The following is a 13,248-nucleotide window of genomic DNA, read 5'->3' as shown; positions in this document are numbered from 1 at the left end:
GAGAAGAGGGAGCGGATGGTTAAATGTTTGCCGGCGAGGCGAGGAAGTATACGATAAGAATGAAGCAGGAGGGTAAGTTGTGAACAAGAAACAAACAAGGATATTCGGTATCGTAGGTTGGCGGAAAGGAGGAAAGGGGGTGTATAAGGAGGCGGAGGGAGAGATGGTGGGAGGGTTGGAAACCGATACCAAATGGGCGAAGGATTTCCACGTCGTGTTGATCGCTTGATGGCCCCCAATATAACCAATCAACACCATTCCAGAGACACCGTTTCAACTCATCATGGCTCCTGACACATACTTATCCACTTCCAAGTTTTCTATAACACACAGATAGAAAAGTGTAATAAGGAAAGAGGCAAAAGGAAAATCAAATAAAATAAAAACTCGTGCTCTTAAAGCGCGGTCGGATGACGCAAGATCTCGTCGCAGTTAGCATCAAAACGCATATCCCACAGCCGAATGCTATTCATCAACTTCTCCGTGTTCTCCAACTCGCGGTCGCGACCAAAGATCGAATCGACAAATTCGCACCCGGCATTGCGACCCATCTGGACGGGCCCTCCCTTGCTGCTCTCCCGCTTCGCAGCCTTCCACATGAAATGTTCACACGCCTTTAGCAATTTCTCGAACCGCTGCCACAGCCTCTCCCCACTGTCCAGGAAGCCTTCCACCATCTCCCGTGCGTCCGTGTTGCGTATTCGCAGCCCGCATTCCTGCGCCCTTTTAAATTTGCCCGCCAGCTTGATAAGAAGAAGCCACAGATCGCCCGCAACGTCAGCCATTGGCGCAGAGGCTCCGTGGTGGAACACCGTCCAGTCGTAAATCCACTTGCCAAGGGAATTGGCATCGAAAACGCTACCGAGGAGGACGATTGGTTCTTCGTTGGGATCCCAGTGCTTTATCGAGTAGCCTTCCGGAATACCCATGCGGATGGCATCTGCCTCGGTGGCTTTGGCGTGTTTTGACGTAGCAGCAGTAGCGGAGGGTTTGGGTTTCTGCGGAGTGCGGGTGGAGGTGGAGGCGCGACGAGCACGGGAGCGTTTGGGAGAGTCCGCTTCATCATAGACGGGAACCTGGTTGCAGGAGAAAGACTGATCAGTGGTTGGCTTTGCCTTACGATAAAAATGATATCCAGCAGCACTCTGTCTAGCAGCCGAAATTTTGGGTTCACCAAAACCACGGCTGGCGCCCCCGGCCGATGTGCCGTGAGGCACAAACGGAGGAGGCACATAGGATGAAGAGTGAGGCGTATCGAAAGCATCGTCAACCACATCGGTGAAGAAGGGTCGTTTCTGCGATCGCCACGTCGAGGTGGGGTGGTAAAAGGGGTCGCCAGTCGGCATGGAGGAGCGGCGACGGGCTGTCCCACTTGTTGCACCGAAGTGGCTTTCGCCATAAGCAGCACTTACTTTTTCGTGCTTTCGCGGAGGCGAGGAATAGCCGTGCACTGAATCATAGTAACCCGCATACCCCTGTGGCATCGACTGCCAACCACCTGCCGGTTCCTTGGCAGCCGAATAGCTGGCACGATAAGAATGCCGCTTGGAACGAGGAGAAGCGTGCGGCGAGGTGTAGTTCGCGGGGTAATAGGGGTAATGAGGGGGCGAAGTGGTCGCATAGTCGTAGGATGACCACCCAGGCGGTGGTTGTGCGGGATATTGATACATTATCGATAGGGAAGCATAGAGACACCGAAAAATTCAAACCGAGCAAATTTTGGAAAAAAAACCCCAAATCAAAATCAAAATCAAACAGATCAACGACGTTTTCGTTTTAAAACGGCCGAGAAAAAGCAAGCCCCTCCCAGGAAAAAAAAAGAAGAGACAAAGAAAGAAATTTATGCCAAAAAAAAAACAGAACGCACAAAAACCACAGAGTATATTGTACAGGATATCGCTCCCAGAAATGACAACAAAGAACAAAACCAGCAAGGAAGTGAAGATGCCCGTCACCGCGGTGAGGTGTCTAGAGGAGGCAAGAGAAAGAGATTTGAGTGATCTTGCCCGTCGTGCATTTGAGCTCTGGCAACGACTCCTGGTCGAGAGAACAAGAGAAGAGAGGCGAGAGTGGAGAGGGAAGATGCTGGATGGAGAGAAATGAATCCAAACAACGGAGCCAGCCACCACAGAGGTTCGAAGGGCGTTGCAAGCTGAAGATTTCGGTGATAACCGTGGGACGACGGCTGGTCAGTCAAGACTCCTCCTCTGATAGCGGGATGGACGTTGGGATGTTGAGAAATGGATGATTGTGCGAAGAGAGGAAAAGCTGGAGGAGGTTGGGGCAGGGACAGGTATTGTATGTATTTAATATTGATAAACTATGACTGTGGGCGGGGGCCAGCAGAAAACTCTGTCTGTGTGTGTGTGTGTGTGTGTGTGTGTCATATACCGTACTGTATAATACCCCCCAGTGTACACACACCACACAAACGGAAGCGAGCGAGCGATTGTAGGATATTAGGATATTACGTGGGACAGCACGGAGTCTTGTTTTGTGGCTTGTGTTGGGGGGATTGGGTTGGGTGATTCGTACCCTCTATACCACCATGGCGCTGGTGGTGATTGAGCTCTTTTGCCCTAGTGGCCTAATAGGTTATGAGCCCGTGTAAGCGCGACTGCTACAGGGTGTGCCAACATGCTATCACAGGTTCGAATCAGACCAAGGCCAGAGGAATATCCCTTACTAATGCACATTCTCTTGCCAAGATGGGGGAGATTGGTGGTTAGGCACCCAGGAAGACCCCAGGCCACCAAGGACCAATGGCAGTAGGGTAGTGGAACTTAGGAAGAGCCAGGTTCCCCCAGCTGGCCGGATGGTAGAGTGGGTCCGAGGGGGGGTGTTGGGGGGATTGGGTTGGGTGATTCGTACCCTCTATACCACCATGGCGCTGGTGGTGATTGAGCTCTTTTGCCCTAGTGGCCTAATAGCTTGGGCCCCAATATCGGCGTGGAGTTTAGAGCCCACGATGCGTGGCCGGTAGCAGGTACCCCCGCCCCTGATTGGCCAGCAACCCCCCTCCACACGGCGAGGACCACCCTGCGCTGACCCATCCCAGCCGCCGATGATTCGTGGGCCGCTGCTGGGACGATACGCCAGCCGTATGTATTGGGCAGGGAAGTTGGGGAGTCAGGGTATTGTTCAGTATCACTCATCGTGACGGTCTGTTTCGTATCCGTATTACTCCCCGTTCAGCTGCCTCGTCCAGGCCACACACATCGAGAGACCAAGAGACCAAGAGTCAAACAAACGCACTTTTCAGACCTCTCAAACGAAATATCAGAGACTTCTGGACGGTGAAGGGCCAAGCAAAAATTATCTCGCCGAGAGTGAGTCTTGGACCCTTGCGTTTGAAAATCTCCATGATGGAAGTAAGCGGAAATCGCTTTGAAAATCTGTTTGTATTACTCATCGGTGCCAGGTTTGACAATTACTAATATATAGGTAGTTAATGACGTCTTTCTCTCTCCTCCCATATTCCTTCGTGCAAACTCCTGATTAGATCCAACGCCAGGTAGGTGGATTCGGATGGATGGCAATGTGCAATGCAAGCAAAGAAACAAACCCGGTGGATTCTAGATGGTTTTTTTTTCCCCCCCAAATAAGAATTACTCCTACAAATATCAGACAGGGAATGGATGGAACCTTGGATTGACAAAAGGGAAAAAAAAAAAACCTTTTCCACGCTAATCTCAAAGTTTACGAAAGCGCGCCTAGTTAACTAGTAATTGTCACCGTCTAGTTTTCCAGGCAACGCTACCATCGTCAGCCCCTGATATCTATCTGTCAAGCAAACCTCCAAGAAAGTTCATATCTTCCTGTCATGGCGTTTCGAAATAAATACGGCTGCCTGGCCCGGGCGGCAGGAAGGTATTCTGAAGGGGAGGAGAGTCAGACACCAGTGATGCATGATGGAGTAGACGGACATCGCCATGATACAGAACCTCAGCAAAAGTGGTCTTGAAAAATATTATTTTGCCCCATTTTTGCTGCGTCTCGTTTTTGACAGTTGCCTAGATCTAGACGCTGGATGGAGAAACGCGGACAAACAGATGACGTAGCATAATCCAACCCAGCTTCGAGATCTGTTTCTCTCCTTCGCTTCTCATCCTCCAAGTCAACTTCCGCCGGCCCCGACTGGATAGCCTGTTTCGCCCGGTTGCGATGACTCCCATCCAGGACATTTCCCGCCAATTTTCGGGGGGGAAAGATTGGATGGACGCAGTTGCTCTTTATTGCCCCATAACTGGTTCCAGCGAACGAAGGATCAAGTAAGAACTCAATCAAGAAAAATTCCGGGCGCAAACGGGGCATTCCGTCTTTTGTTCTTCTATCATCATCCCATACCAAAAGGGCGTTCGTTCACATGATGTGCAGTTTAAACTCTCCAGGAATCACCTCAATGGAAACAACCCCTGGGCGTGCCCGTAACTTTATTGCTTTAAGCTTCCATCGGGCGGACCATCATAGCGATTGTGGGGGTGCCAAAAAACGTGGTGCCAAATTCGGCCGGTTCCAACTTTGACTCATGGCAGCAACCCCATTAAAACTACGACATCAATAACACACTTGTGTCTAATTCTGATTAGGAGTGATTTTTTCATATTTCTCAAACCCCTAACCACATCTATCCCTAATCCTAACCTTCCCCAATTGGTGTATTAGTAATACGTTTAGTGAGCGGTGACTAAAGTTGAACGTGTGTCTGAAAAAGTGGGTCAAATCCTGGCACTACCTGTTGCTCGCTAAGCTAGTTTTATATCCAAACAACGACATTCATTATCGTTCAAGAGATAACTCGAGTATACAAACTACATAATATAAGAAATCTAAATTTTTAAGAAATTTTGAAATATTAATAAACTTTAATTATATCAAAATAGTTTATTATAGTTATTTTCTCCGTCCGTATACTTTCATGCTCAATTGAATAGACCGTTGTGTCTACGTATCTGCATAAAGAAGGTATTTCTTTCATTTTAGTTTTAGTTATAAAATCATTCTCTTGTTAGAAACATATACCTTTAGATAGTGAAATGAGCTATGGGTAATTCTATGAGTACTAGTATCTGCTGTATTTGAATACGGTGAATGACCATCTACATCTATAAAGCATGATTCGGTAGTAAGCTCTGTAAGTAACTGAGCTGCAGAAATACTCAAATTTTATAAAATAATAAGTATAGAAAATTAACAAGGTACTCAAGAGTGAGCAAGGCAAGGAGCTCGCTGACAGTCCAGTTGTGTACAGACCTGGCGGCTTTTCTTTAATGAAGGGTGCGCTGTTTCTAAGGGAGCTAGATTTGAGAGACAGTGACTGTTTGATATGAGAGAGAGTATTCACTGTCTAACAGAGTAGTCGCCTTTACAGGGCATCCTTCAGCAGTTTACGCCGATGTGTGCACTTGAAGAATATAAGGCCTAGACAGCCTGGAAGGCAGAGGGCATGCTGAGTTAAAGTTAAAATACAGTTATGGAACGGCCTCCAACATCCTTCTAATTTTTGATATGAACCTGCAGCGCAGCCCAAGACCCACCGGCTAAAAGAAACAGAAGAATTTCAGTGAGAAGTGCCAGAATACAGGTCAATGATATGCCTAAGGCGCCTAGGCATCCTCCCCGGATTTGACTATATGGAGTATCGGCTCCAATAACAGATGCCAATGGGTTACATGGGGGTCGTGGTTGCAACTACTGTCGTTATTGAGTATAACTATTGGGCAGGAGTCCTGAACCATGGGTATAGCTCGATCACTCGGTGTGGGCCTGGTGGTTATGTAGCTCCGTCGGGATTGAGAACTTGAGGTCTAATCTATTACAGTTAAGTCCGCCTCTTAGGGTTCAGGAGTAGTTAGTGACAGGAGAGAGCCACTAAGCTCAGAAGAGCACAACACACCTCACAGGGTCTAGTAAAGATAGGATACCACTTCGAATAACCGCCCAGATGTTATTGCACATGACTAGTGGTCAAACCTGCTTGAAGCCCGTTCTGGTTTAACTATTACAATTGTCAACATTGATTGCACAAGTTTACCCACAGGTGCTAACCCATCACAATATGATTGTTACAGTTTATAAACACATTTGAAAGATTGAAACATGTGTAAAATTATAAGCTATGAGACATTTGTCACTATAGTCCTTCATCATTAGCTTATTACCTAATGAAGCGAGAAAGAATTTGATTCTTGAATGTGGGTATAAAAACGTTGAACATGGTTGGAAAAAAAAAATCAAACTTTTAACCCACGCTTAGTTTCTCCAACTCGCTCACACTCAACTATCTGAACAACGGAGTTCAAGATTAGAATTAAAGGTTAAAGTTAGTGATTGAAGATCAGAAGTTCGAATTAGATTAGCTTAGAGTTAGTTGAAAAATTAGTTAGTATTTGAAAAATATACTTTAAATCAAATGCATTGTAAGTGTTTAAATGTGGGGTTTGAATAACGTTTTATAAGAGATAACTATTTGATTAAAATTTCTGAACTATAAAGGATTTTCCAACCGAGATCTAGAACCACGTTCAACTTTTTTAAAAGCATATTCAAGTGTATGCCCTTGATCTCATACAAGCTTGCGCAACTACTAACTAGTCTATTCAAATGTTATAGTATGATGTATCCTTCTTGAGTTTCAAACTGATACTTCTCTGATAGTGACATCATTATCTTAGCCGCTGAGATAATTGATGAAAAGAACATATAAGTGAATAAAATCTACCTTTTATAACTAAAGGATATTAATATTACTATATATATTCAAGATTTTTTAAAGATAATTGTAGCAATTAAATATAAATTGCGAACCAATAATACATTAATTATGAAGCTTACTTTACTTTTCCCTCAACTTATATTTGCTACAATAATACAATATGTATCAGCAAAAGTAAGGTTATCATTTTTATTTTATTTTACTATTGATGGAGGTGGAAGGTTAGTTGATTGTATCTCGCGGGCGTAGGACTGCTTATACAAGAGTGGTCACGTGTCATTCTAGCGAGCAATAGGGATGCCAAAATACATCAATTTTTATATAGTTACTAAGAATGATTTGAAAGTTACTAATAAATAAATTATAGGTATCATTATTAAACTTAAATGATAATATTCCACAAGATATATCTACACCTAACTCGATATTAGACAGCAGATTCATTAGGTGTCAAGATCTTCCCTGCACTAGTTCAGGATATTGTTTCAACTCTCATTGTGGTCCTTGTGTACACTGGCCTGATGAAAATATACCATTTTGTACTCCTGATCATTAAATAGTTATTACAATAACATTACTAAATGTTGTCATTCAATTAATTACCGCGGTCTCGTCTCCAAAATGATCTTTAAATATAATAGATCTTAAATATTCATCTTTAAAAGGCAAATTATACTGGTTAAACCATATGGGCTTTTGATTATGCGGAACTAAAAGGTCATACGCAAGAACAGAGGCGATATTGAAGCCGGTACCTTGTATATAGTTAAACGTCTCAAGGGACGTTAGGCCCACCAAACCTCAGCATGACGATTTCGGGGATTGATAATTAAACCGCTTACCCGACAATTGACACCACCGTTAAATGACTGATCTTTCAGAGGGGATAGTTAGTGTACGGCGTACTTAGAATTCCAAAGTAGTTTGAAGGGTTTTTATAAAATTTCAAATAATATATTTACTAAATCTTTATTACAATAAAGATCTCTAGCTAGCTAGCTGCCTATTCGCTTGATATTCAAGATTGCTGAAAGAATAGATATTGCTAGCTCTCTAAATGCGTATACTCATGGCTCTGGGACCCCCTCTAATCAATAGAGTTTTAACAGTGGTATTCAATATTGCCAGAAATTGAACTTATGACCCTCATGTTACTGGCGGCAGCTGTAATGATTAAATCAAGCATGGTCCAATCAAAAAAATGACATACACAACAACAGCCGCCGCTGTTGTTGGAGCCCGTACTATATATATAGTAAACCCGTCAGAGGATGCCTAGGCTTCCAACCTAGACATTACACAGTTGCAGAAGCTTCAGCTTTATTTTGATTATCTTCTAGTATCTCAATAGTTTGATCTTAATAAGTCAAATATAGCATTATATTGCGTTGATTTCGATCATTCCCTTATAAGAACCCTTTCGTACAACCCCTTCTTCTGATACCTTCTCCTTTTTCCTTCTCAATCAATTCGTCATCTGTATATAGGATAGCACTGGAGCCGCCAATCGGCAGTACATCCTTTACAAAAACATCTGAATTCAAATAGTAGATAAGTTGATTGTCATAAATATAGATTGATATAATCTCCAAGACAAGGTAGATTAAGCCGGGCTCAATAAACTATAAAACAAACAAGGTTCAATCTGTTGGCATCCCTGTCGCCTTCTAGAAGACCACGTGCTACACTTCCTAGTACGGACTAGTGTGTCACACAGCGAAGATAAGCCCAACACAACCCACTTAGGCGTCCAACCTTTAAGCAGTGCTGCACCTGCTCGATAGTTACAATGAATTAGCCTTCCGCCTCCATCACAATCTTTATTACATGATAGGATAGTGATAAATTATAAGTTAGCTAGAGCTCTGATTATCTATCTATCTAGAACAGGGGTTCTATCACTAATTTATATATTGATGGATTGATATTTTTTTAACTTCTAAATAGGTGCTGATTTTGGTGGTGGATTCGGTGGAGATTTTTAGCTTCCTAAACTTGGATGTTCCACAGATTATATAAGGGACCTTCTCCGTCTTGAAGACCGCTGCGTATGGGCAGCTAACCGCCGTTGAGTTAAGGATCCTTCCTTTTACCCAGCTGGTTTCAACGCAGGATAGGGTGATTTATCACTGTCACTGTGACCAAACTGTGATTGCGATGACTGCGCACTCCCCCCCTCCAAAAGGACGATACGGGAAGTAAATTATGTAGCAGACATGACAAGGGCGGCGGCAAGTTCCATATGGACATGCTTCTTTCTATAGTATTATTGGATCTTCTCTTTCACCAATGATAATTTCTCCTGTGAGGGTCATTAGGGATTCGGGTGAAGAAAAGGAGTCATCATCGATGAAGCATTGCTGAGATGGCCTCTCTTGTTGACGGAAATCTGATGGACGGAATGAGATAGGATAGATTCCCAACGACCCCTGTGTTATTTCCACAAAACCGCTCGAATGAATCAGACGAGTCATGATTAATCCCCACGTAATATTGAATAAATTTCGTGGATATCGAGTTATATCGCGATGGAACGATGGAGCGATCTAGGATTCAGGAGATCAGATGATCAGGAAGTCGGCGCATAACTTGGAGATTGGGCACGAGATATCGGGCGCTCTCTGGCTCGAGTATAACATGCCTTGCAGAAAAGAGGTTGCCTTCATGATGAAAGGCAGGAAGGGTGGTTGTGATTGAAACATCCAACCCACGACCACACCTCCTTGGACATTTTCGAGATATTCGCCACCCAACTCCAAACCATCCCAGCTAGCTTTTCTCGAATGGCTACCTTCGTAACTCCACTTAAAGTCACAGCTCTCTAGCAGCTCTAAATCTAATATCCACTGGGCGAGTCCATTACCAACGTTACGAAAAGCCGCAAAGTATGCCGGGAAACTCAGGAGTGTTAAAATTAAAAAAAAGAAGTTGCCTTGTTCCTTTTCTTTTTGCCATTTCTATTCAGCTTGCCTCATACCCACTGAAAGTTGAGATTGGATTCGGCAAAGTTCTATTTGTTTATTACTATTTCTAGTTCATTGCATCCCCTTGGGTAATATGTTCTGGGAACAAACCCACTCCACAAGCTTTTCATGAGCCCAAGAACGCAGAATCTCTAAAGAGAGATATAACAGGCAGAGATTCTAAATCAGTATGAGCCTTGGAGGTCTATGTCTAGCTTCCGCTGTCCAATAATACCCAATCAGAGGGAATACATGAGACAGAAGAGTTGCCCCAGCAGCAACATATTCAAACGGCCACAATAGAAAAAGAAAAAAAAAAAAACAAGTGATAGAAAATGTATTACACATACGGCTACCGTATCGCAATATCCAACTGAAACTCGTTTCGGAGAATAAAAGAGCATTGCAGCCCAGCATGATTGACAAAAGAAACAATGGCAGCCTTATTGGGCAGCAAGCGCTGCGTACAACTCATTCTGCGGGGAGGCTTGGGGGAGATACATAGAATCAACAAGGCTGAGTGAACGCAAGCTCACCAACGAAGCCTATTCATTTCTTCAGAGGGGACGGTGAATTGCTGCTGCAACATCAACAGCAGCAATTAAATACAATACGCTAGAGCAGCGGCGGAATGAAGATTTTCTTTTTTTTTCCTTCATTTTTTCTTCTGCTTTCATTTCATTTCTTTTTGATTTTCCTTTTCATACCATGAAGAATCAAACGGCGCGGGGCGCGCCCAATCACCTGTTGGGCAGACCGCAAGTTTCAAAATGATGACCATTAGACGGAGGGGCATATCGGAGAACAAGTCGAGGCTTTTCGACAAAAGACGGTGAGAGGGGTTATGTGGGGTAAACATTCCTTAGTGGACATGCGAGAGAGAGGGAGAGGGAGTTAGAAACAATGAATATTGGGATAAATGGCTTTGTCCTTGGTACATAGAGAAAATGCATTGTTATCAAGGGCAAAGCGAAAAGGACCATCTGAACATCTCTCACTTCACAGTGTATGGGGATAACTGACTAGTAAGCTATGTACCGTATGGATTTTTGTCACCCTCAATCCTCGCTTGACCAATCTCGGACACGGGCCATATTGCCACATCGATTTTCGCCCCCCCCTTAACAGCGCAAATCGACACACGCACCTCAGTTGAAACAGTATAACATTATTGTCGTTAGTTAGCGGAATGCTTGAATGCCACCAGCAAGGAATGACGAGCCATACATAGTTGACTATCGATCTAACTTGTTGCCGATGAAGCAGAAACAAGGGTGTTTCGTTCAAAGAGTGCAACCCCCAGGTCGACCGGGATTTTCCTGTCAAGGTGTGCGACAATACTAAAATACGCCGTTACACCCTAATACCATCCCATACGCCGTATGGACATTTGAAATCAGGTATTTTAGGATCTCCAATCCTGGTCGTTGATCGCTAGATGTTGGGTATCTGCGCAGCGCAGAATAAGAATTAAAAGCAGAAAGAAAAGGAAAAAGAAATAAGAAAGGGAAGGAAGAAGATGCTCCCGCTCGAGCGTGCATGAAATTTTATCCTGTAAAGAAGCATCTGCAACTGCGTAGACATACGAAGGGGTATCGAGAGGTGTCACTGTGTGCTGTTCCTCTTCCTGTCGCCTGCGATGCTGGAGCAAGACCCCTGTGCTCGTTTGTCCCGCGTGCGAACGGCCCAGCGGGTTGAGACAGGGAAGGGAAATGCGCAGGGATGAACACCACCACCTCCACCACCCGCCAGAGGCATGTAAAACGCAAACACACAAAGATGGCGGGAACTATTCCCAAGAATCATCCCCCGAAGTTGACCAAGTCCGTGCGTATGGAAGATTTAGCTTCGGCGGCGGGTTTTGGACCCAATCCCGTCCTGGCCGACTAACGCTCTAACCCACGGATTAGGCCTTTATAGCGCCTGCGCCAACTCAGCAGACGTTTTAGTGTGTTCCTTTGGAAGCAATCGAGACCCAAGTGATTGGTGTGCCTCCAAGAGAAAAAGCAAGCAAGCAGCGAGATGCGGTCTGTGGATGAGCCATCTTTCATTTCTCTCTCTCGTTTGTCATGCTTGTTATTATTTGCCTTTCGTGTACTGGAAAGTATTGGATTTGCATGGGTAACAGGAACATGGAGTCATCAACGAACGATTATGAAAGTGCCGCATACTGCTGATGCCGTTTTGGTGCGATGCAACGAACCCATTTTGGCGCCATTCTTTTTTCTTTCTCCCGTATTTCTGGGGAGCCAAATAATTGCTTTTTTTCCTGTTGTTCCCTTGCTCTCTGATTTCCTCCCTGGAATCTGGATTTTCATGTTCGATCATGTTTTGTGGGCGCTAAATGTCTTTGCTCATTAACCGCTATTACATAACTAGCCCTAATCTGATCAGATCTGATCTGATATGCCACTCACCAAGCATCCTCTGTATTTGCCAGCAACTTGACAAGTTTGAAGTCAGGGTTTGCGGTTCGAGTCCACCATATTCGCCGCAGTTGCTCTTTGCGCCGGCGTTTGTGATGGAGCTGCTGCGGCTTGCAGAACGCAATGGAACAAAGGCGCACCTAAGCGCGCTCTGCAAGTATGGAGTATCAATTGCCCTTTATGTTTTCGTCGGATGCGCATGGCCTAACTAAACCCGGCCACGTCCATGCCAGTGGAGAACGATAATTCACGAGTTGGAACCTTGGCGGCGCTTTTTTTTTTTTCGTCCTTCCCCCCTCCCTGGTTAAACCCGGGCCAGGGGAATATGGTGATAACATCGCACGTACCCGACGGAGGGGCCGCGCCAACAACCAATAGAGCCAAAAGAGAGAAATCAAGAAGGGGAAATTCAGCGAATTGGTTCAAGCGATCTGGCTCCAGCTGTCCACTGTGCTGTTCATCTTGGTCGGCTGACATGCTCCCGCTAGAATCTTAGGGCGGTTGCAGAGCCAGCCAGAAGATATTATTATCCTGCACGCCGTCACCGGCTGCAACCGGCCGGGATGAGGACATGGCAGGATCCATCCGGGGCTAATTGGCCATTGCATCTTTCTATCGATTAACTGATTGAGGGGCGATACATTCATCGGCTATGTGTGGGTTGAGAACTTTGGATCCCCTTCGCTCTTGGCGTGAGCATCTTCCCCGCCGTTGTTTTTCTATATTGCTTGATAATTGCGTCATCGCTCGCTGCTCGCTCAATCGAACTCTTTTTCTGTAGGATTCTGGTCAGCCGGTCACTCATTTGTTGCTCGCAGGGCTCTTTCTGTGGGGGGTTAGCAGTTCAACAACTCTTCGCTCCTTTTCGATGGCTGATGGTCGCTGTCAGCAAAATCTGTGCAAAACCTTCAAAGCTACTCCGTACATTGATCACGGAATCAATTCAGCCGAGGCTTTGGTTGCTGGGCAAATAAATAAATTAAATAAAACAAAGGATGTCAACAACAGTGTCCTTCCTACCAGAAATTCGGTTACTTCTGTTTGAGAGAGGATCCTACCTGTGAATGAACCGATAGATTTGACTTTTTTCCAACAAAGTTTGCCCGGACGACGACGGAGCTTCTCTCTAATTCTCCCGTTTACC

General features: G+C 44.9%; 2 protein-coding genes across 2 annotated transcripts; both read right to left on the bottom strand.

Moving 5' to 3' along the window:
• Positions 1–7: 7 nt before the first annotated feature.
• HCBG_06289 (uncharacterized protein) lies at positions 8–2,243 on the bottom strand (the record flags this gene model as incomplete). The annotated part of the gene is made up of 2 exons (XM_045433338.1): positions 8–1,076; positions 1,413–2,243. The coding sequence occupies 2 exons, from the start codon at positions 1,668–1,670 to the stop codon at positions 396–398; spliced, it is 939 nt and encodes a 312-aa protein (XP_045285651.1).
• A 1,702-nt stretch (positions 2,244–3,945) lies between these two features.
• HCBG_06288 (uncharacterized protein) lies at positions 3,946–4,314 on the bottom strand (the record flags this gene model as incomplete). The annotated part of the gene is made up of 1 exon (XM_045433337.1): positions 3,946–4,314. The coding sequence occupies one exon, from the start codon at positions 4,312–4,314 to the stop codon at positions 3,946–3,948; it is 369 nt and encodes a 122-aa protein (XP_045285650.1).
• Positions 4,315–13,248: the final 8,934 nt, after the last annotated feature.

Source organism: Histoplasma capsulatum, assembly GCF_000150115.1.
Source record: "Histoplasma capsulatum G186AR genomic scaffold supercont2.9, whole genome shotgun sequence".
Classification (NCBI taxonomy): domain Eukaryota; kingdom Fungi; phylum Ascomycota; class Eurotiomycetes; order Onygenales; family Ajellomycetaceae; genus Histoplasma; species Histoplasma capsulatum.
Note: the sequence above shows the minus strand (reverse complement) of the source record. Positions and strands in the feature narration are given on the sequence as shown.